The sequence below is a fragment of the Lithobates pipiens genome, unplaced genomic scaffold, assembly GCF_037356315.1.
Source record: "Lithobates pipiens isolate NorthernLeopardFrog02 unplaced genomic scaffold, aLitPip1_a1.2 Scaffold_35, whole genome shotgun sequence".
NCBI classification, from domain to species: domain Eukaryota; kingdom Metazoa; phylum Chordata; class Amphibia; order Anura; family Ranidae; genus Lithobates; species Lithobates pipiens.
In genome coordinates this window covers 19,581,800-19,604,533 of record NW_027507811.1, presented here as the reverse complement: position 1 = coordinate 19,604,533, position 22,734 = coordinate 19,581,800, and the positions used below count along the sequence as shown (strand labels likewise).

Sequence of the window (22,734 nt, the reverse complement as noted above, 5' to 3'; positions counted from 1 at the left end):
GGTGGAAGCGCAGAGGGAATTTCTTTCCTCCTTAAATTTGCCCTCTCTATCACAGGAGGACCGGGAACTCCTAGATAAGGATTTTACCTTGGAGGAAGTGGAGGAGGCAATTCGCTCACTCCCTGGTGGGAAGACTCCTGGACCTGATGGTCTACCTGGCGACTGGTACAGGATGTATGCCCCACTGATTGCTCCCAAGTTGTTAAAAGTGTTCTCCGATAGCAAACTTAAGATGGGGCTTCCCCCATCCATGTATCAAGCACATATAGTGCTTATCCCTAAGCCTGGCAAGGATATCTCCCTGTGTGCTTCCTATAGACCGATCTCCCTGCTAAATTATGACCTGAAAATCTTGACGAAAATTCTGGCCACCAGGTTACGGACGGTCCTGTCATCCCTGATTGAGATGGACCAAACTGGATTTATGCCAGGGAAGTCCACTGATATAAATCTACGACGGGTGTTTACACATTTGCAGTTGCCGGCCACTGAGTCTTCTACGAGGGTCATAGTTACACTAGATATTGAAAAAGCTTTTGACTCTGTGGCCTGGCAGTTTATGTCCTTAGTTTTGGAGGCCATGGGTTTTGGAGTGGGATTTTGTAATTGGATACATATTTTATATAAGGAGCCCTTGGCGCAGATTAAGATAGGTGGCGCCTTGTCAGAGCCTTTTGCTGTTAGGAGAGGAACGCGGCAGGGTTGTCCATTGTCACCGGCTCTGTTTGCCCTGGCAATGGAGCCACTCGCGTCGGCCCTCAGGAAGGCGGAGGGAGTTAGAGGGATACAGGTGGGTTCCATACAGGAGAAGGTAGCCTTATATGCAGATGACCTCATACTCTTTTTAAGTGACCCGGCCCAGTCTCTCAGGGAGACGCTACTTATTCTTTCTCACTTCACTGACTGTTCAGGGCTTAAGGTAAACTGGGATAAATCTCAAATTATGTCAATAGATAGGGAAGCCAAGGCAGCTGCGGATCCCAACCTGCCACTCATGTGGACAGATACAATGAAATATTTGGGGATTTACATTTCCCCCTCTACCCCTGATTTTTGTGCCCTCAATCTGGATCCACTGGTGCGGAGGATGAGGACTAGACTGAAGGCATGGTCGCATCTCCCTCTCACCTTGATTGGGAGAATTAATTTATTTAAGATGAAGCTTTTGCCTGCTTTTCTCTATGTTCTCAGACATGCTCCAGTCTGGATTCCTAAAAAAATATTTCGCACGATAAATTCTCTTTTGGTGTCCTTTCTCTGGGGCGCTGGTCAGCCACGGTTTAAGCTCACGGTATTGCAGAGGCCTTGGGGGGAGGGTGGATTAGCTTGCCCGGATTTGCACTCCTACTATGTGGCGGCTCTTCTGTCCCATGCTCATAATTGGCTGGTTTCAGACGAGTCCAATGCGGCGGTGGTCCTGGAAGCGGCGTGGTTGGGGTCGTTTGAGGCACTAAGACACTTGGTGTATCGCGGTCTACGAGCCCCTTTTCCTCTTACTGCTGCGATGAGGGCGGTTATAAGGGCATGGAAGGCTGCCAATCTGATGCGCCCCGTACCCTTGGGACACATCTCCCCGCATAGTCCTCTTTGGTTCAACCCGAATTTACCGGAATTTGCCTCTATTCCCGACCCTAGTGTATGGGCAAGCAGGGGTATCAAATATATTGATCAACTCTGTGTTGAGGGCAAAATACAGACCTTTGACAGGCTGAAACAACAGTATACACTGCCCAACTCACACTTATTCAGATACTTACAACTTAATCATGCCTTTCAAACGCATTTTGGAAATGCCCCCGTCGCATTTTACACCTCAAGGTTGGAATCTCTGCTCAGAGATGTTGATCTGTCCAAACCGTTGTCTGCTATCTACAAGGTATTACTCCCAGGTGTCCATACCGGTTTGGAACTCCAAAGGGCGAGGTGGGAAGCTGATTTTCCCTCCTTGGATACGGAGGACTGGGAAGATGTATGGGAGTATCCTTTCCTACAGTTAGTGTCAGCCAGAGATAGATTGGTGCAATTCAAAATAGTGCATAGGGTTTATTACACTCCGCAACGTCTTCACAGAATCTATCCATCTGTCCCTGATTCTTTTTGGAGATGCAACTCACTTTCGGCGGATTTCATACACATGTTCTGGAGCTGTCCTCAGATAGCTGGGTTCTGGGTGGAGGTGACTAATTTTATTCTGGCGGTTACCACCGTTAACATACCTTTATCGGTCGAGATATGCCTCTTAGGACTGGTCGAGCCGCTGGCTCCACGCCGAGCGCTCAGAACACTCCTGGGCTTATTGCTGTACTATGCCCGTAAGTCGATTGTTCTCAAATGGAAGGCCCCGGTAGCCCCCTCTATTAATTTTTGGAAGCACTTAGTGAATACGGCTCTCCCTCTTTACAGGGCCACCTACCTTTCGCGAGGGTGTGGCACTAAATTTCATAAAGTATGGGGCATTTGGACGGAGTCGCGTGACACCAACGCTGACTTGAATCCGGACTGATGGAGTTTCATTAGTGACTAGTGGAAGAGTTCTAAGTTGTGTGATATTCATGTAACCTTGGGTCATTATTTACGTGGGCAATAGGGGATTGGTAGGTGAAGGGTGATGCTTGCATATTTTATCCTGGGTCTGAGTGTGGACTGCGGTGGAGCATGGGCGAATTAACTGTCCTGAGTAATGTGCAGTGGTGCTGGAGCGTACGGGGGGAGGGGGGGTTTTTCTTTTTTCTGTTTGGATGCACACGCCGGTGGCGGTGTACCGGGTGGGGGGAGGGGGAGGGTTATTTGGTTGTTCCCTGATTGTTTGACTCAGGGGGGTTTTTGTAATAATCAGCCTGGGTATGCCCAATAGGCTGTAGGTTGTTTTATTGTTTTACTTGCAAATTAATAAAAATAATAAAAAAAAAAAAAAAAAAGGGGTAACATGGGAATGGTTAACATCTCTGGACTCAGAAGTAAGTCTCAGTACGATTGGGAAATGTATACATTTCATATATTTAGAATATAGGAATACATGCAGTAGTAAGGTACTTAATTAATTTATGCCAGAGTGTAAATACGTTTTTTTTTTAATAAGCAAACTAAATTGAATGCTGCATGTATATGTATGTTAATATTTAAGCCCTGAACAAAGTTTTCAATATTGATTAAGATTGTGGAAAGAACTGTATGAAATTGAGATAATGGAAAAAATATGATGTTTAGTGTTTTACAAAAATTTCTACAGATGTGGTTGCAGGAAATAATAAGTTAAGGATTGAGCAATTTTTACAAAAAAATTCCAAACTTGGATTTGGTTACTAAATTAAAAGTAGTAAATTGTTCTAATTTACTTAAGGTTACCCGGAGAAAATATTAAAATATGAAAGTTATTGTTCAATCTAAAAAATTGTAAAAATAATTATTGTTAAAAGTTTTTGTAAATTAGTATTTCTAGTAAAAGTATGGACTTTGGTTGTGGGGAGGAGTTTTTTTTCTCGGGGGAAATGGCCAATCGCAGGTCATGGGCAGGACCCAATCTGTGAGTTTCACGAGATAGTCTTCTAAACAATTGTTTTGTCATTATTGTAATCAGGAAAGTCATATAACATAGTGTACATGATTTTTCGTAGATGCACAAACAAAATATGTTTAAAAAAAAAAGTGGTAAAAAGGTTAAACATGATAAAAACGAAAAAAACGAGATTGTTACCAAATTGTACAGTGTAGGGTGTACAACGCATGGTAGCTAAGACTGTCAGTAACAGATCATTCTCTGAAGAGTATGACATGTGAGGAGTGCATTACCAACAGAGAAATAAAGATCAAGTTACAGACTGGTCAGACATGCCATGACATTTTTCACTTTTATGGATCAAAGCACAATACATTTTTGTGTTAAATTTTCCAGATACTTGGAAGAGGGTTCACTGATGAGAAAAATATATATTTAAAAGGTATTATTACTTACTAAAAATAATTGTTTTTAAAAAATAAGATTTTTTTTGGCCTTAATAACTTTTTTCGAGAGTTCGTTGAGATTTTTTGCAGACAAAGTATCTGTCTGAGTAAATTTTAATGAATTATATAGGCTTACTGTAGGGCAAATATATTCGTTAATAACAAAAGATAACTTATATACAATCATTTGAAGATCTGAAGAAAGCCCTTATTAATTTAGTATTTTTGGTAAATTTAGAGATCTCTCGCAGCCATTGTACATTCAAGTGTACGTGGACGATGAGACAATTTCATTGGTATTTATAAATAAATCTGTAAGCCCTTGTACACACGGTCGGACATTTCGACAACCAAATCCATCGGCTCTTGTCCAAAACTGTTGCATACACACGGTCGGACTAAGTTGTCGAAAAATCCGATCATTCAGAACGTGATGACGTAATTTCGTTACGATTGGACTACGTTCACGCAATAGCTTTGATGTAGGAATTTGATCTGAGCATGCGTGGCACTTTGTCCGATCAAAATTCTCTACACATGATCGGAGTATGTCCGATCGAACCAGTTGGTCGGAAAATATTTCCAACAAGTTGGAAAATTGGGTCTGACGGATATTCCGATGGAATCAGTCCAATGCATACCACACACAGTCGGATTATCCGACAACACGGTCCGATAGGACACATTCCGACGGATTCTCCGACCGTGTGTACAAGGGCTAAGGGGTGCATTGTCCAATGCTACAGATCTGAGACATTGTGGGTTTTGCACCATTTGTTTTGAAAACATCTTATGTTACACTAAGGTCCGGTTCACACTGAGGCAGCACGACTTACAGCGCGACTGCCTCAGGCGACCGGGACGCGACCGCTGCGGTGACTTGCAAAGCGACTTCTGTATAGAAGTCAATGCAAGTCGCCTTCAAAGTCGTACAAGAACCTTTTTCTAAGTCGGAGCAACTTTTGTCACTCCGATTAGAACGGTTCCATTGTACAGACGCTACTTGTCAGGCGACTAAGACGTCCTAGTGTGAACCGACCCTAAAGGTGTTATTACAAGGAAAACAGGAGGTGTCAATACACACAGCTTTGTCTAGTGGCAATTGGATGTTAAAAAGATCAGTTGTAGTGGGATATAAATACATGGTGACTAAAAAGATGCAGTGTGAGGGATAGAGCCACAGTTGTGTCAATTAATCGTGAAAAAGTCACTTTTTCAACTTTTAGTGGACGCCATTAAAAGCTGAATTTAAGACTGCCATGTGTTGGTTTAGAAGTCGGTGACAGAGCAGGTGTGGTTCATTCAATCATGTTGTATGAGGGGAATTTTTGGTTCTGAAAATAAACTTCAACATGATCAAATTTTCTTTTAGAAACAGAATATTTAGGAAAGCCCAACCTAAATTAATGTTCTATTACTAAATTAAAGCAATTGTCAGTGTAGAAAAGAAAACAGTAATCTGGCAAGATTAGAATGTTAGTCACAGGATAAAGAGGGGGGGACTATAACATTTTGTCTTAGTTAGGGTCAGTACAGACTAATAAAAGAGATAAAATGTATTGTAAAAATAATTGGATTCCAACAATAATGGATAGAGTTATTTTTAAATGAAAATATTTATTTTTTGCATATCCAGGTACCTGATTGATTGATAGATTTTTTTGGTTTTAGCTAATGAAAAAATTCTGAACTACTCATTTTTAGGCTTGTGCAATTCGTTTTGTAACGAATCGAAATTCGGCCGAATTTTGCATCTTTCGGACATTCGGATGCATCCGAATGTCCGAATAAAAAAATAACGTATTACAACGAATACAAAATAAATATAACAAATGAATTTGAATGAATTCGACATGATTCAGTAATTCTTTAAAGATCTAATGAAACAAAAGGTCAGCTCAAAGTAAATCTTATAGTCCAATCAGCTAATTAATTTTGTGCCGGAGGTTGGATTATTGCCAAAGTGCATTCCTGAGAACTGAGTGAGAAGGGTGTTGTATTGTATTTGAGCCGAGGAGAAGAGACGTTGTCATTGTGTGTGTTAAAAGATTCAATAAACAAACGACTTTCCAAACTACGAATCATTATCACGAATGTATATGCATACATAAATGGCGAATTTCAATGAATACGAAAGAATGAATTCGACACTCTACGAATAACAACGACTTATCCGAAAACGTATTAAGGTAACATAACGAATATAACAGAACGAAATGATGTATTTTACGAATGACGACAAATAGAGCTTTATTTTGGTGTTATTTATTCACGACTCTGTTTTTTATTTTTTGCGATATAAGCGCAAAAAAAGCGGAAATTTGAAAAAAAATAAAATATTTTCTTTTTTCTATTTGAAAAGAAATCCAATAAAATCTAATTTTGTCATAAATTTAAGCCAAAATGTATTCTGCTACATGTTTTTGGCAAAAAAAAATTCCGTTAAGTGTATAATAATTGGTTTGTGTGATTACGGACATATGTACGCAAATGATCATTGGGACATGTGATTTTAGTGGGACATATGTGGGGGACATGTTTTTATTATTGGGGACATGTGTTTTTATTATTTGGGGACATGTATGTTTTGGGGACATATGTGGGGACTATGTTTACACTGTGTGGTGGGTTGTGTGTTTTACACTAGACTGATGATCAGTGAGTAAAAAGCTGTAAAAAAACAGCTCATACTCACTGATCATCAGCCGGCTGCAGCGATCTGCTCTCCTCTCCTCAGCGATGACTTCTGTGTAAGGAGAGGAGAGCCGATTGCCTAGCAACCGGCTGTTTGTTTACATCACATGAGGGCCGTGATTTTAGATGCGCCGTGTCCGGGTGACACGAGCACATCAGGATCGCGCCGCTGCGCGGGCACGCGTGCGCGCGCGATCCCGCTCCTTCTGAAGGACGTTCCTGAACGTCCTATCAGAAGTAGACGGCTCCCACCCGGCCGTATATGTGCATTGGCCGGGTGGGAAGTGGTTAAGTACTCAGGTATTGTAGAACGTATGAATAGTATTGGGTAAGATGATTCAAGAATAAGGTCAACATTGGGTGACTTATTTACCTGCTTTAGTTTTAGTTTGAAAACTTTATCATTTTCTAAACATATGGTTTGTTAACTTTTTGAGTTAAAGCGGGGTTCCGCTCCCTAAATCGTTTTTTTTTTTTTTTTTGTTACAATGACATAGATTAAGTTATTTATAATTATTACTAACTTGTTCCAGTTTGTCTTTAATATGTACATTTTCTCATTACAAAGTTATATCTCGTCTTTTTGGGGGTTCTCATCTTGTCTGTGGGCATGTGAAGCCCACAGGCATCCTCTTCCGGGATACAGTGTCACTGATGTACCAGCATACACTGCGCGCTGTATCTTTGATCTAGCGCATGCGCAGTAACTTCAATTCGGAGCGCCGTCAACAGCTCAGGTTGCCATCGCAACAGGTGGCGTCGTCGTAAGTCCCGCCCTGTTGAGATGGCAACCTAGCTGCGCGATAACTCGCTCCAGGCCCGCCGCAGAGACTCCTGGGAACAATCACCAAAGCTCCCAGGAGACACTGCGGATAGAGGAAATGATGAAATATCCGCACTATCCCCGCCCATATCCGCAATCTCCACATCCAGGAAATAGACAGAACAATAACAACAAAAAAGATACAGTACAAAGAAAAAAAAAAAGGTTCTGTTTTGACATTAGAGCATATATTTAATCATCTTGAGCTACTGTTTTAAAATCGGGTGGAGCTCCGCTTTAATGACAGTCTTTTAAGATTGGCATACTTAGTTATTTATATAATCTGTTGTATAGAAAGTAGAGTGGTTGCAAATTTTGCAAAACAACAAGTATAGGTATTTCAGAAGTTTGTTCACAAAACATGGCTAGGCCTTTGCTAAATTTAAATAGAAATGATGTCTTGAATGAGATTTCTACTTCTTAATGAGTATGTTTATGAGACTTGTGCACAACGGAAAATTTTGTTTCGTTTCGGTTCGTTGTCATTCGTAAAATACATCATTTCGTTCTGTTACATTCGTTATGTTACGTTAATACGTTTTCGGATAATTCGTTATTATTCGTAGAGTGTCGAATTCATTCGTTCGTATTCGTTGAAATTCGCTATTTATGTATGTATAGACATTCGTGATAATGATTCGTAGGTTGGAAAGTCGTTTGTTTATTGAATCTTTTAACACACACAATGACAACGTCTCTTCTCCTCGGATCAAATACAATACGACGCCCTTCTCCACTCAGTTCTCAGGAATGCACTTTGCCAGTAATCCATCCTCCGGCACAAAATTAATTAGCTGATTGGACTATAAGATTTACTTTGAGCTGACCTTTTGTTTCATTAGATCTTTAAAGAATTACCGAATTCATTCGAATTCATTTGTTATATTTCTTTCGTATTCGTTATCTTTTTATTCGGACATTCGGATGCATCCGAATGTCCGAAAGATGCAAAATTCGGCCGAATTTCGATTCATTACGAAACCAATTGCACAAGCCTAATGTTTATTAATTTATTCCAATAAATAAAGTTATGGTTAAGAATTATAGATCTGAAGGTACCAGAAAGGCCAACAGAGATGTCAACTGGGATGTCAATTGGGAAGATTATATTGTTATTTTTTCAGGTACATTGGGATTACAGTTTTTTTTTTGTTTTAAAACTATTGGTAAAAATAAAAATAAATTGGTAAAAATAAGAATAAAATGGGTAAACACAGTAAGGATTATCAGTATAAAATGGTTTAAATTGATTAATGAAAATTATTTAGGAAAACATAATTTTTTAAATAATTTGATACTTGTTTTCATTTTCTTTTATAGATATGTCTTTTGTTTTTAAATTGAAAGAAAATGATTTTATTACATTTTTTTATTTCGCTTTTTTTTTTTAATTCTTCCATGACAATGCAACAAGCACAACTAAATTTCTATTTGTTAATACTTCTTGTTTTTTCAAAAATTATTATTTTTATTATTATTTTTTTTATTGTGTTATCAAGGACTATCGTTTTTGGGTGAACTTCAATGATTTATTCATATGGACTTGCATCAAAAGGAACATATTGATCGGTCGATTCTCATATAAGAATTTTTTTATGAATTATCTGAATAACGATGATAGTGATAAGATAATAGGAAAGACAAAAAGGTATAATGAGAGTATATGAAGAAAAGGATTTAATGTATCTAAACAGAGTTATTGTTGAATTAAATAATTTTGGAATGTTTAAAAAAAAAAAAAAAATAGAAAAAGTTGCTTGCTGGTCATGGATAGATGGATAAATAAATAGAAAAATAAATAGAATGATAGATAGAATATATAAAATATGACAATCGAATAATGGGAAAGTTTCTATGTATTTTGTTTCAAATCTGTATTATGGTTAGAATGAAACTATTTTATAAATTGATTAAGGAAGAAACGAAAAAAAGGTGAAAAAATGATGACAAGTATTTTTAGTCTGAAAATGACTTCTGGTTTATCTGATCCAGTGATTAGCTGTACCAGATGTACCATCTGGAGCAACTGATTCAAAATGTGTATGAAAGGGTCATAAATGAAGTGTGAGTGATTTAGGTTGTGTGAATGTCATTTTGGTACCAGTTGTTCTCCATGTCCAGAGTTTATGACTAAAGGTCAGGAGGTCAGTGGTTTCACAGATAAGAATACACATAGAGAATGTGTCATATAATGGAACAATATACTTGAAAAGAAGATCATTTAACCACTTGCTTACTGGGCACTTAAACCCCCCTCCTGCCCAGACCAATTTTCAGCTTTCAGCGCTGATGCACTTTGAATGACAATTGCGCGACCATACTACACCGTACCCAAATGAAATTTTTATAATTTTTTTCCCACAAATAGAGCTTTCTTTTGGTGGTATTTAATTACAGCTGGGAGTTTTATTTTTTGCTAAACAAACAAAAAAAGATGCAAAATAAAAACAAAAAAACAAAATCATGTTTAATAGTTTGTTATAAAATTTTGCAAACAGGTCATTTTTCTCCTTCATTGAAATGCACTGATGAGGTGGCACTGGTGGGCACTGATAGGCTGCACTGGTGGGCACTGATAGGCACAGTTAAGGCGGCACTAATAGGCACAGATAAGGTGGCACTGATAGGCACAGATAAGGTGGCACTGATAGGCACAGATAAGGCAGTATTGATGGGCACAGATAAGGCGGCACTGATGGGCAAAGATAAGATGGCACTGATGGGTGGCACGGATGGGCCCTGATAGGTACTACTGATAGATGGGACTGATGGGCACTGATAGGTGGCACTGATAGCTGGCACTGATAGGTGGCACTGATGGGCGGCACTGATGGGCACTGATGAGCACTGGTAGATGACACTGATGGGCACAGATATGTGGCACTGAGGTGCAGCACAGTTGTTGCGGCAGATTGTGGGCACTGATAGCTGGCACTGTGGGCACTGATGGGTGGCACTATGGGCACTGATGGGTTGCACTATAGGCACTAATGGGTGGCACTGATGAGTGGCACTTTTTCCTACACATAGGTGGCACTGGCAGGGGGCAGGTGGGCACTGATGTGCTGACTCCAGCTCGCCGTGATCGGGATTGAAGTCCCTCTCACGGACGCCAGTGATCGGCTTTTTTTTTCCTCCTCGCGCTGTCAGCACGAGGAGGCAAAATAGCCGATTACCGACTCTGTTGTGATCACATGATCAGCTGTCATTGGCTAACAGCTGATCACGTGGTAAGGGGTCGGGATCGACCCCTTGCTCCAATCTGTGATCAGGCGAGTCTCATAAACTCGCTGATCACAGAGCGCGCCGCGCACGCCCCTCAGGGGGCGCGCAGGCTGCTCATGCACGGGACGACATCAATATCATTCGGCTATAGCGCGGATCTCTAGGGGTTAAAGTAAAATCATAGATTATCCATAAAATAGTTATATGATATGGTTAAAGTTATAAGAGTTTCACAAGAAGTTAAATAAATGTATAAAGTTGACAGAAGAAAATATTTAATATTACATGATTTAGATGGAGAATTAATTAAAATTACTAAATATAATAATTTATACTTTCTCAATGGAATGAAATATTTAAATATTTTTCATAGAAATATCTCAGAGTTTTGGAAAATGTTTATGTACAATATCTGACACACTAAAATGTATTAATGTTTGTTGTATTGTTTGTATTGGAAAAAAGAGAATCAGAGACATTTATTATTTAAGATGAATGCACTTATTATATTTGTTGAATATAGTAGATTGAGGGGGAATTGTTAGAAGTTTTTGAGTTAATTAATATTTTAAGTCTATCTACAGATGGAAAGTTTCTCAAGAGTGGAAAGCATGGTGGAAGAGGAGGGAGTTTTTCCTGCAACCGATAGCAGAGGAGGTAAGAAGATATTATTATATATTTACACCCAGTAATCCCCCGTCATGTCCGTCCTCTTCCTCCATAGTCACTGAGACCTCTTTTATCTCCAAAAGATGCTGATATATACATATATAGAGTATTGTAATATTTACATAGATACATCCTACATGTAGAACCATTTATCCAACTGTCCATCCAGAGCCTCTGGTTTATAGACCGGATACATCCTAAATATAGAGCCATTTATCCAACTGTCCATCCAGAGCCTCTGGTTTATAGACCGGATACATCCTAAATATAGAGCCATTTATCCAACTGTCCATCCAGAGCCTCTGGTTTATAGACCGGATACATCCTAAATATAGAACCATTTATCCAACTGTCCATCCAGAGCCTCTGGTTTATAGACCGGATACATCCTAAATATAGAACCATTTATCCAACTGTCCATCCAGAGCCTCTGGTTTATAGACCGGATACATCCTAAATATAGAGCCATTTATCCAACTGTCCATCCAGAGCCTCTGGTTTATAGACCGGATACATCCTAAATATAGAGCCATTTATCCAACTGTCCATCCAGAGCCTCTGGTTTATAGACCGGATACATCCTAAATATAGAACCATTTATCCAACTGTCCATCCAGAGCCTCTGGTTTATAGACCAGATACATCCTAAATATAGAACCATTTATCCAACTGTCCATCCAGAGCCTCTGGTTTATAGACCAGATACATCCTAAATATAGAGCCATTTATCCAACTGTCCATCCAGTGTCTCTGGTTTATAGACTATATACATCCTAAATATAGAGCCATTTATCCAACTGTCCATCCAGAGCCTCTGGTTTATAGACCGGATACATCCTAAATATAGAACAATTTATCCAACTGTCCATCCAGAGCCTCTGGTTTATAGACCAGATACATCCTAAATATAGAGCCATTTATCCAACTGTCCATCCAGAGCCTCTGGTTTATAGACTAGATACATCCTAAATATAGAGCCATTTATCCAACTGTCCATCCAGAGCCTCTGGTTTATAGACCAGACACATCCTAAATATAGAACCATTTATTCAACTGTCCATCCAGAGCCTCTGGTTTGTAGACACAATACATCTGTTAGAAGTTTTTGAGTTAATTAATATTTTAAGTGATAATATATGTAAGTTATATGTACGGTAATAAGTGATGGTCTGTGAAGGTCACAGAACAACAGATCGTACAGGGAGGAGTGGTTTTGCTGAGAAGGTACTTCTATTTTTGAGTTACTATGTCAGGACAATGGGTGGAGTTATGCTACTTATCTTTAGCCTGAACCATATTAGGTATATATGCAAATATGGGTGTTATTAGGATATGCTGACATAACATCATGAAACAGTATAAGAATGGAGTTGGATTATGAGAGTGAGCAAAGAGGTGGGAAGAGAAAGAACTCTATACTTTGGAGAATGTACAGTGGTGTGAAAAAGTGTTTGCCCCCTTCCTCATTTCCTGTTCCTTTGCATGTTTGTCACACTTAAGTGTTTCGGAACATCAAACCAATTTAAACAATAGTCAAGGACAACACAAGTAAACACAAAATGCAATTTGTAAATGAAGGTGTTTATTATTAAAGGTGAAAAAAAATCCAAACCATCATGGCCCTGTGTGAAAAAGTGATTACCCCCTAAACCTAATAACTGGTTGGGCCACCCTTAGCAGCAACAACTGCAACCAAGCGTTTGCGATAACGTGCAATGAGGCTTTTACAGCGTCCTGGAGGAATTTTGGCCCACTCATCTTTGCAGAATTGTCCTAATTCAGTTACATTAGAGGGTTTTCGAGCATGAACGGCCTTTTTAAGGTCATGCCACAACATCTCAATAGGATTCAGGTCAGGACTTTGGCTAGGCCACTCCAAAGTCTTAATTTTGTTTTTCTTCAGCCATTCGGTGGTGGACTTGCTGGTGTGTTTAGGATCATTGTCCTGCTGCAGAACCCAAGTTCGTTTCAGCTTGAGTACACGAACAGATGGTCGGACATTCTCCTTCAGGATCTCTTGGTAGACAGCAGAATTCATAGTTCCTTTTATCACGGCAAGTCTTCCAGGTCCTGAAGCAGCAAAACAGCCCCAGACCATCACACTACCACCACCATATTTTACTGTTGGTATAATGTTCTTTTCATGAAATGCAGTGTTCCTTCTACGCCAGATATACTTGGACACACACCTTCCAAAGAGTTCCACTTTTGTCTCATCGGTCCACAGAATGTTGTCCCAAAAGTCTTGGGGATCATCAAGATGTGTTGTGGAGAAATTGAGACGAGCTTTGATGTTCTTTTTGCTCAGCAGTGGTTTTCTCCTTGGAACTCTGCCATGCAGGCCATTTTTGCCCAGTCTTTTCCTGATGGTGGAGGCATGAACGCTGACCTTAACTGAGGCAAGTGAGGCCTGCAGTTCCTTGGACGTTGTTGTGGGGTCTTTTGTGACCTCTTGGATGAGTCGTCGCTGCGCTCTTGGGGTAATTTTGGGCGGCCGGCCACTCCTGGGAAGGTTCACCACTGTTCCATGTCTTCGCCATTTGTGGATAATGGCTCTCACTGTGGTTCGCTGGATTCCCAAAGCTTTGGAAATGGCTTTATAACCCTTTCCAGACTGATAGATCTTAATTACTTTCTTTCTCAATTGTTCCTGAATTTCTTTGGGTCTCGGCGTGATGTGTAGCTTTTAAGGATCTTCTGGTGGACCTTACTGTGTCAAGCGGCTCCTATTTAAGTGATGCCTTGATTGTGAACAGGTGTGGCAATAATCAGGCCTGGGTGTGGCTAGAGAAATTGAACTCAGGTGTGGACAACCACAGTTATAGTATGTTTTAACAAGGGAGGCAAACACTTTTTCACACAGGGCCATGATGGTTTGGATTTTTTTTCACCTTTAATAATAAACACCTTCATTTACAAATTGCATTTTGTGTTTACTTGTGTTGTCCTTGACTATTGTTTAAATTGGTTTGATGTTCCGAAACACTTAAGTGTGACAAACATGCAAAGGAACAGGAAATGAGGAAGGGGGCAAACACTTTTTCACACCACTGTAGATCAGATGTCCCTTTCCTCCTTCTTAGACTATAACGATGCCATATGTTACCAGATGTAAGTCTTGTCTGCTTATCTTTCTGAACAATAACACAACTATTGTTGAAGTATTGAACGAACGAAGGATTCTTCAATTTCTACTCCTGAAAGTACGTTGCAAATGTGGCCTTGGATAAAGACATGAAAGAGATTTGGAATAGCCACGCTTAGGAGAAGGTTCAGGTTGCTGCCGCCCTCTAAGTCCTCAGCCCCTGTTTGGAGGCTGTGGCCGTTTAGCTGTTTACAGTATTAGTATGGGGCTTTAGGCGCTACCTATGCCAAACCAGATGTTTTACCTGGATTAATGCCCTAAGGCAAAAGAACTTTGTAATGTCCAAATTATCCATGTTCCTTACAGTATACAAACAATGGGGTTAGTTAGTACACAGACCACATTGCAAACCGTATATGTACTAGGTATTATGAGTGGGGTAATAACCCGAAAAAAGAGAGAGGAATGGGAAGAGGGAAAAGGGAGTATTATTTGAAATCCAGATCCCCAGCCAGAGATACATTGATTCCAATTCACGCACACTTCCCACATACCACCTGTATGTACTCCCCTAAGGGAGTACATACAGGGGGTAATAGTGAGTGGGGTAATAGCCCAAAAAAAGAGAGAGGAATGGGAAGAGAGAAAAGGGAGTATTATTTGAAATCCAGATCCCCAGCCAGAGATACCACCCCTGTGAGTATAGTAGAATACTAGAGTAAAATGTATTTTTCTAGGAAGTGTAGTGTATGTAGAATTTTTACTACTCTACTTACTCACATTCTTTCAACATTCTAAGTATAGACCCATTTATCCAACTGTCCATCTAGAGGCCAGATACATACTAGACCATATTTATCCCAGTACAGTTCAGATAATTCTCAATTTGTTATCTGTCCAGAGAGAGAAGAGTCCTGTATATATCAGAAGAAGTGGGTAGGATTTTGCGAGGTCATATGACATTAATGTAATTTTAGCCGCCCCTCACATCACCGGGTAAGAGGAGACTTTATTGTAAAAGAGAGAGCAGTACGGAGGCTCCACCTAGATCCCCCATCATCTGATAAACACATAGAAACAATGTATTCAGTCAGTGTGTGTGTTTCCTACAGATGGATCCAGTAATGGGAACCCACCAGAGAGATGTCCCCGTCCTCTGTATTCCCGGGATTCCACACAGGAAGATCACACCATCCCCCACCATCATCAGGTAGGCGAGACTGAGCAACTAGAACTCCAAATGTGTTCTGATCTATGAGAGGACATTCTTCTTTGTAGTTTGTTCATTTTTATACAAGTATTCTATCACCTTTGGGGTTTAGGGTGAAGAACTGAAAGTCATCAAAGTTGAGGTTAAAGAAGAGGAAGAAGAAGAAGAAGAAGAAGAAGAAGAAGAAGAAGAAGAAGAAGAAGAAGAGAGGTTGGTGAGTGGAGATCAGAAGTCTATGGAGGAGGGGGAGATGACTATGAAAAGTAAACAGGAGGAATCTTCTCTACATGAGGACACAAGTGAGTAATAAACACTAAACATAGATCCAGTTCCCATTTTTATTTTTTATTTTACTAGGAGTATAAAGTTTGTATTTACATTGGTACATCAGAGGAGAAAAGGTCTATGTCTGCTGAACTCACCCAAGAGAAAAATAGAAATTTCAATGCAGCAGCCGACCCACAGGACAGTAGAATATCCATATGAAACTCGGCCTAATCTTCTTTAGGTTATGAAGATTCATCCCTAATCCCAAAAGGCAATCAGATAGCTCACCAGATCAACATTCTAAAAAGTTTAACGATTAAACCTAGTGGGGATTTGGGGATTGGGACTAGTTGGACTATGAGTAGGGTTAGGGTTGGGGGATTGGGACTAGTGGGACTGGGATTAGGGTCAGGGGATTGGGACTAGTGGGACTGGGAGTAGGGTTGGGGGATTGGGGTTAGGGTTGGGGATTGGAACTAGTTGAAATGCAATTAGGGTTAGGGGATTGGGACTAGTAGGACTGAGATTAGGGTTAGAGGATTGGGATTAGTGGGACCGTTATTGGGACTGGGGTTAGGGTTGGGGATTGGGACTAGTGGGAACAGTATTAGGGTTAGGGGATTGGGAATAGTGGGACTGGGATTAGGGTTAGGAGAGTGTGACTGGGATTAGGGTTGGGGTATTGGGACTGGGATTAGGGTTGGGGATTGGGACTGGGGGGACTGAGATTAGGGTTGGGATTTGGACTAGTGGAACTGGGATTAGGGTTGGGGATTGGGACTAGTGGGACTGGGATTAGGGTTGGGTATTGGGACTAGTGGGACTGGGATTAGGGCTGGGATGGGGACTAGTGGGACTGGGATTAGGGTTGGGATTAGGACTAGTGGGACTGGGATTAGGGTTGGGATTGGGACTAGTGGGACTGGGATATTTCCACTTGTGTTGCAATGCTCATCTGAGTGTAATTTCAGAACTTTCTGGGGTCACTCTCAAGTCCTGATAAAACAACACAAATGTCCCTCTTGAGGAGAGCTCTTGTACGGCGGGTTGAACCCAAAAGTGACATCACTGCCTCTGTTTAGTGATATTTTCCCAATAGAGGAGCACAAACAGCAGCAAACTCCATCTTCTCTGTGTTCCCGCTCTCCCCTCAACCAAATACAAGGAAGTGCACAGGAAGTGATGTAGGAAGTACACAGGAAGTGATGTAGGAAGTGCACAGGAAGTGATGTAGAGGGGAGGGATTGTTAATGCCAAAGCTTCAAAAGCACTTCAAAAATGCCTTAAAATCACCTGATTGGTGTGCTAATCTTAGCAATAATGCGCCAATATCATTAGGCATTTTTAAGGCATTTTTCAAGCTCCTCAGTGTGAAAGGAGCTCTTAGTGCGAGACCAACATCTATGACTCCTGAATACAAGATTCCAAAATATTCTTCTAACATTTTATTGTAAAATTGTTTCTCAGCAGATGACCATAATGTCCGGAATACGTCTGAGGAACCTTCTGATAAATCACATCCCAGGACTCTAAGATCTCACAGGAGAAATACTTTAATAGATCCGTCTATTCCTGAGGAATCTTCTTCAGGGCTGGAAGGAGATCACACAGAAGAGAGTTCATTGTCATGTTCAGTGTGCGGGAAACTTTTCACAAAAAAGATATCACTTCTTAGACATGGGAAATATCACATTGCTGAGCGTCCCTATTCATGTTCAGAGTGCGGGAAATGTTACACTAGCAAACAAAACCTTCTTACACACCAGTACATTCACACAGGTGAACGTCCTTTTTCATGTTTAGAGTGCGGGAAGTGTTTCAATAGCAAACAAGGCCTTCTTACACACTGGTACAGTCACACCGGTGAACGTCCCTTCTCATGTTCAGAGTGTGAGAAATGGTTCACTGCAAAAAGAAGCCTTATTAAACACAAAAGAATTCACACAGGTGACTTTTCATGCTCAGAGTGTGGGAAATGTTACACTGAGAAAAGAAGACTTTGTATACATAAAAGAAGTCACACAGGTGAGCGTCCTTATTCATGTTCAGTGTGTGGGAAAGGATTCAATGAGAAACGAAGTCTTATTACACACCAGAGAAGCCACACGGATGAGCGACCCTATTCATGTTCAGAGTGCGAGAAATGTTTCACTCAGAAAAATAATCTTATTAGACACCAGAAGCTACATACGGGGGAGCGTCCCTATTCCTGCTCAGAGTGCGGGAAAGGTTTCATTGAGAAAGCAAAACTTCTTGTACACCAGAGAGATCACACAGGCGAGCGTCCTTATACATGCTCAGAGTGTGGAAAATGTTTCAAATGGAAATATGCATTCGATACACACCAGAAGGTTCACACGGGTGAGCGTCCCTATTCATGTTCAGAGTGCGGGAAATCTTTCTCAAAGAAAGGAGACCTTGTGTATCACCAGAGAATTCACACGGGGGAGCGTCCTTATTCATGTTCAGAGTGCGTGAAATCTTTTGCCTCGTATGCAGGCCTTGTGTATCACCTGAGAAGTCACACGGGTGAGCGTCCCTATTCGTGCTCAGAGTGCGGGAAATCTTTCGCTTACAAAACAGGCCTTGTGAATCACCAGAGAAGTCACATAATATAACGATCGTTCTCATGATAACAGTGGTGTGTTGGGGGTGGGGCGGAATATATTGAATGTTTTTCAGGTTCGGGGATTGAATTCTAGTAATACGATCCTCTAAACATACAGAGATGACTCGGTCCCGCACTCACACAGACCGCACCATACAACTAAACTGTGCTAATACATGGCCAGATATGACAATACATGGACAACACTTCTTATTGGCTGATATCGGTTTCTGTACATTATTGGTCTTGTTATGTTTTAATGAAGAAGCCGGCTTCTCATTGGTCCGACCAATAATACATTTTTTGTTTTTGTTTATTATCTTCAATTATAAAGGCTTTGATTTAGAGTCTAGCTTAGTTTTTTATTGTTTATTAACCACTTGAAGACCGCCATTTTAATCTCCCTTCCTGTATACACCATTCTTTCATTTTTAGCAGAGTGATATTTGATTGACAATTACAGTCATGTAACACTTTACCCAAATAAATTTTATATATTTTTTGAGACATGTAAAGCTTTCCTTTTAGTTGTTTTTTTTTCTCCACCACTTTTACTATACAGTATAATGGCAAAGAGATAAAGCTTCTTAGCTTCTTTCATTAAAAAAAATGCAAATAAATGACACTTCTTCGTTAATTTAGAGCAAAATGTATTTTTCTACATTTCTTTGGTAAAATATAAAGCAGATAAGCGTATATTATTTACTCTTGTGTGAAAGTTATAAAGTCTTCAAACTGTTATATATTACTGCATTTGAAAACGAATCAATCCCGATGTTCTGACAGCCTATCTCAATCCTTGAGGGCCTAAAAGTCCAGGACAGTATGAATACCCCCCAAAATGACATCTAAGTAGACAGTCCAAGGTATTTAGTAAGAGGCATGCAGAGTTTTTTGAAGCTGTAAGTTTTTGCCACAATCTTTTTGGAAAATAAACAAATGAAATAAAATCTGATTTTTATTTCACAAAGTTGTCATTTTAACAAGTTATTTCTCACACACAACCAACAATTACACTTCAAAACACATTCTTCTACTCATTTCAAGCATGGGGATACCACACGTGTGAGACTTTTTGTTCTGTCTGGATGCATAGAGAGGCCCAAAACCCCAGGAACACCTTCAGGCAAACCGTTCATCTGATTTCCTGACTATCTATCACATTTCTTGAAGCATTAAAGTGCCAGGATAGGAGAAACACCCACAAAATCACCACATTTTGGAGAGTAAACACCTCAAGGTATGTATTTATTTATGACGCCTTTATGGAAAGTAGACAGTCCAAGGTACTTAGTAAGAGGCAGGATGAGTTTTTTTATGTACATTTTTTTCCACAAAATAAAGAAATTAAATAAAATCTGATTTTATTTCACAAACATGCGTAGACTTAGAATTACACCACAAAACACATTCTTCCACACTTTCCAAGCATGGGGGGGGTATCACACGTGTGAGACTTTTTGTTCTGTCTGGATGCATAGAGAGGCCCAAAATCCCAGGAACACCTTTAGGCAAACCGTTCATCCAATTTCCTGACTATCAATCACATTTCTTGAGGCACTAAAGTGCCAGGATAGGAGAAACACCCACAAAATCACCACATTTTGGAGAGTAAACACCTCAAGGTATGTATTTATTTATGACGCCTCTATGGAAAGTAGACAGTCAGAGGTACTTAGTAAGAGGCAGGATGAGTTTTTTTATATACATTTTTTTTCCACAAAATAAAGAAATTAAATAAAATCTCTGGATGCATAGAGGGGCCCAAAATCTAAGGAGCACCTTCAGGCTTTCAAAGTGCATAAATGACTTCCTTTCACATTTCCTGAGGCCCTGCAGTGCCAGGATAAGAGAAAAAACAACAAAATTACAACATTTTGGAGAGTAAACACCCCAAGGTATCTTTTTAAGAGGCATAATGAGTGTTTTGAAGATTTCATTTTTATGACACAAGTTTTTAGAAAATACAGGAGAAAAAAATGATTTTTTTTTTTTTTACACAAACCTGTCAATAATATTATAAACACAGTATGGGTATATTTACAGTTTCCCCCAAAAATATATTCTAGTACTCAGGTAAGTATATAGTAAAAAAATAGGGGCTTTTAAGGTGTTGAATAACACACAAATGTTGTTAAATTTGAACCATTTTTTGTTTTATTTCAGTTAAAAATATGAATTAAAACCATGAATCTCACTGTGTTTTAATCAACAAATATTGTTTACATATTCCATGTTACAATAGATGTGTCAATCTCGACATGTTTCGCCAAAAGTTTTCAGGAGTTTATGCATCAATCTGTTTAACCATAAAAATTAGATTGATGGAAGAGATATTATCAGTATTTACATCAACAACTGGAGCCCATGTACTGATGATCAAGGCAGCTGAATAGATGGCCATAGGGAGGACAAAAAGTCCAGGAAAGGGGCCACTAAGCTATTGTGTCACTCAGAAGTAACTTCAGGTCCTGCTTATGTGTATCCAAAAGAGATAGGTTTATATGCAGATAGAGTTTTGTGATGTGTTTGGCATTATAGCTCATACATTCTACTGCTCCTCCCAAGTATGGGAATAACACATATGTGAGACATTTTCAATGTTTGAACCGATTATATATTGGCTTTTTAAGGGCTTAACCACATATAGAAAAGCCCAATATCCAAGGAGTATCTTCAGACTTTTAAGGAGTGTACCACCCTCCTAAATAGGTTGCTAAAATGATTAGGAAAATGTAGTTATTTTTGGCTGTGGAGCAGTTTGTGATTGCTTTGGGCTGTTCTGGGTTTCGCCGGCTGCAGGTTTGATTATTTCCCCTTGCCTTCTGAAGGATTCTAGAATGTAGTGGGCTGGATGAAGCAAATCCGCAGCCCAACTGATGTTGTTCTTCAGGTGTTCATTGTGGTCCCAGCTAGTCCAGAGCTAGAGGGGCTACTTCTGAGGACCCTTTCTATTCAAGGGATTTCACTCAGGATCTAGTCTGGAGAGCTCAGTGGTGAATGTTGGACTGATATTGGAAGGGGGCATCCAGTTATACAGAAACATTGTGCGTGAAGACTGCAGATCAGGAAACCTCTAGATTGTTCTATTGAGCCACAAAGAGTGACTGTGTGCCTGGCTGTCTGTGCATTAAACTGGGGAATGAACTTTGGGCAAATGGGCTCCTTCTGGGTGGGCACTACAGGGGCATAAATAACACATTTCATTTCCACATTACCTATCACATTTTGGAGACTATGGAGCACCAGGATAGTAGAAATACCCACAAAATTTGCAAAGTAGACTTTCTAAGATGTATAGTAAGACACGAGGTGAGCTTTCTTTAAGTTTTACATCTTTGCCATAATCTTATTTAACAAATTTGTCATTGTAACAAGATATTTCTAACATGCAGCATAGGAATACTTCCAATCACACCCAAAAAAACACACTCCTCTACTCCTCCCCAGTATGAGGCTGCCACATATGTGAGACCTTACCATATAGAAAGATCCAAAATCCAAGGAGCACCCTCAGGCTTTCTAGGGTCAAAAATAACACATCTAATTATCTGACCTGACATTTTGGAGGCCCTGAAGCACGCGAGGACAGTAAAAACATTCCCACATTTACCACAATTTGGAGAGGTAACACCCCAAGGTAGTTTTTTTTGGGCACACGTTTCAGTAAAATGTAGAAAGAAAATAAAATGTTACTTTTTTTACACAAATTTGTCCATTTAATAAAATGTTAATACACAGTATGAGCATACTAACAATTACACTCCAAAACACATTCTTCACCCCCTCCCAAGTACGGAGATACCACATGTGTAATGCCGCGTACACACGATCGGAATTCTTGTTGGAAAAAGCTCTGATGGTTTTCCAGACGGAATTCTGACAGAATTCGGCTCAAGCTGTCTCCTACACACGGTCACATAAAATTTCCGATCATTTATAACGCGGTGACGTACAACACTTACGACGGGACTAGAAAAAGGAAGTTCAATAGCCAGTAGCCAATAGCTTATGTCTCGTAGTTGAATCTGAGCATGTGTGATTTTTGGTGTGTCGGAATTGCATACACACGATCGGAATTACCGATAGAAAGTTTTTCCGTTGGGAAAATTGAGAACATGCTATCAATTTTTGGCTGGCGGAAATTCGGACAGCTAAATTCCGATGGAGCGTACACACGGTCGCATTTTCCGATGAAAAGCTCTCATCTG

General features: G+C 39.9%; 2 protein-coding genes and 1 long non-coding RNA gene across 3 annotated transcripts in view; 2 read left to right on the top strand and 1 right to left on the bottom strand.

Moving 5' to 3' along the window:
* Nucleotides 1–15,646, top strand: part of LOC143956410 (uncharacterized) — a 39,813-nt gene extending 24,167 nt beyond the window's left edge. Inside the window, exons 2-3 of the long non-coding RNA XR_013269910.1 lie at nucleotides 11,269–11,341; nucleotides 15,551–15,646. This is a non-coding gene — a long non-coding RNA (uncharacterized LOC143956410). The remainder of the gene's footprint in view (nucleotides 1–11,268; nucleotides 11,342–15,550) is intronic.
* Nucleotides 1–22,734, bottom strand: part of LOC143955192 (uncharacterized) — a 422,346-nt gene that overhangs the window by 280,632 nt on the left and 118,980 nt on the right.
* Nucleotides 15,765–19,899, top strand: LOC143956331 (uncharacterized). Its single transcript, XM_077466547.1, has 2 exons — nucleotides 15,765–15,947; nucleotides 17,383–19,899. Exons 1-2 carry the CDS (start codon nucleotides 15,884–15,886, stop codon nucleotides 18,531–18,533), a joined length of 1,215 nt encoding a protein of 404 aa, XP_077322673.1. The 5' UTR covers nucleotides 15,765–15,883; the 3' UTR covers nucleotides 18,534–19,899.

Coding starts and splice junctions, on each gene's coding strand:
- LOC143956331 (XM_077466547.1), top strand. CDS start 15,884: ATGGAGGAGGGGGAGATGACTATGAAAAGTAAACAGGAGGAATCTTCT. Junction 15,948..17,382: donor TTCTCTACATGAGGACACAA/GTGAGTAATAAA, acceptor ATTGTTTCTCAG/CAGATGACCATAATGTCCGG.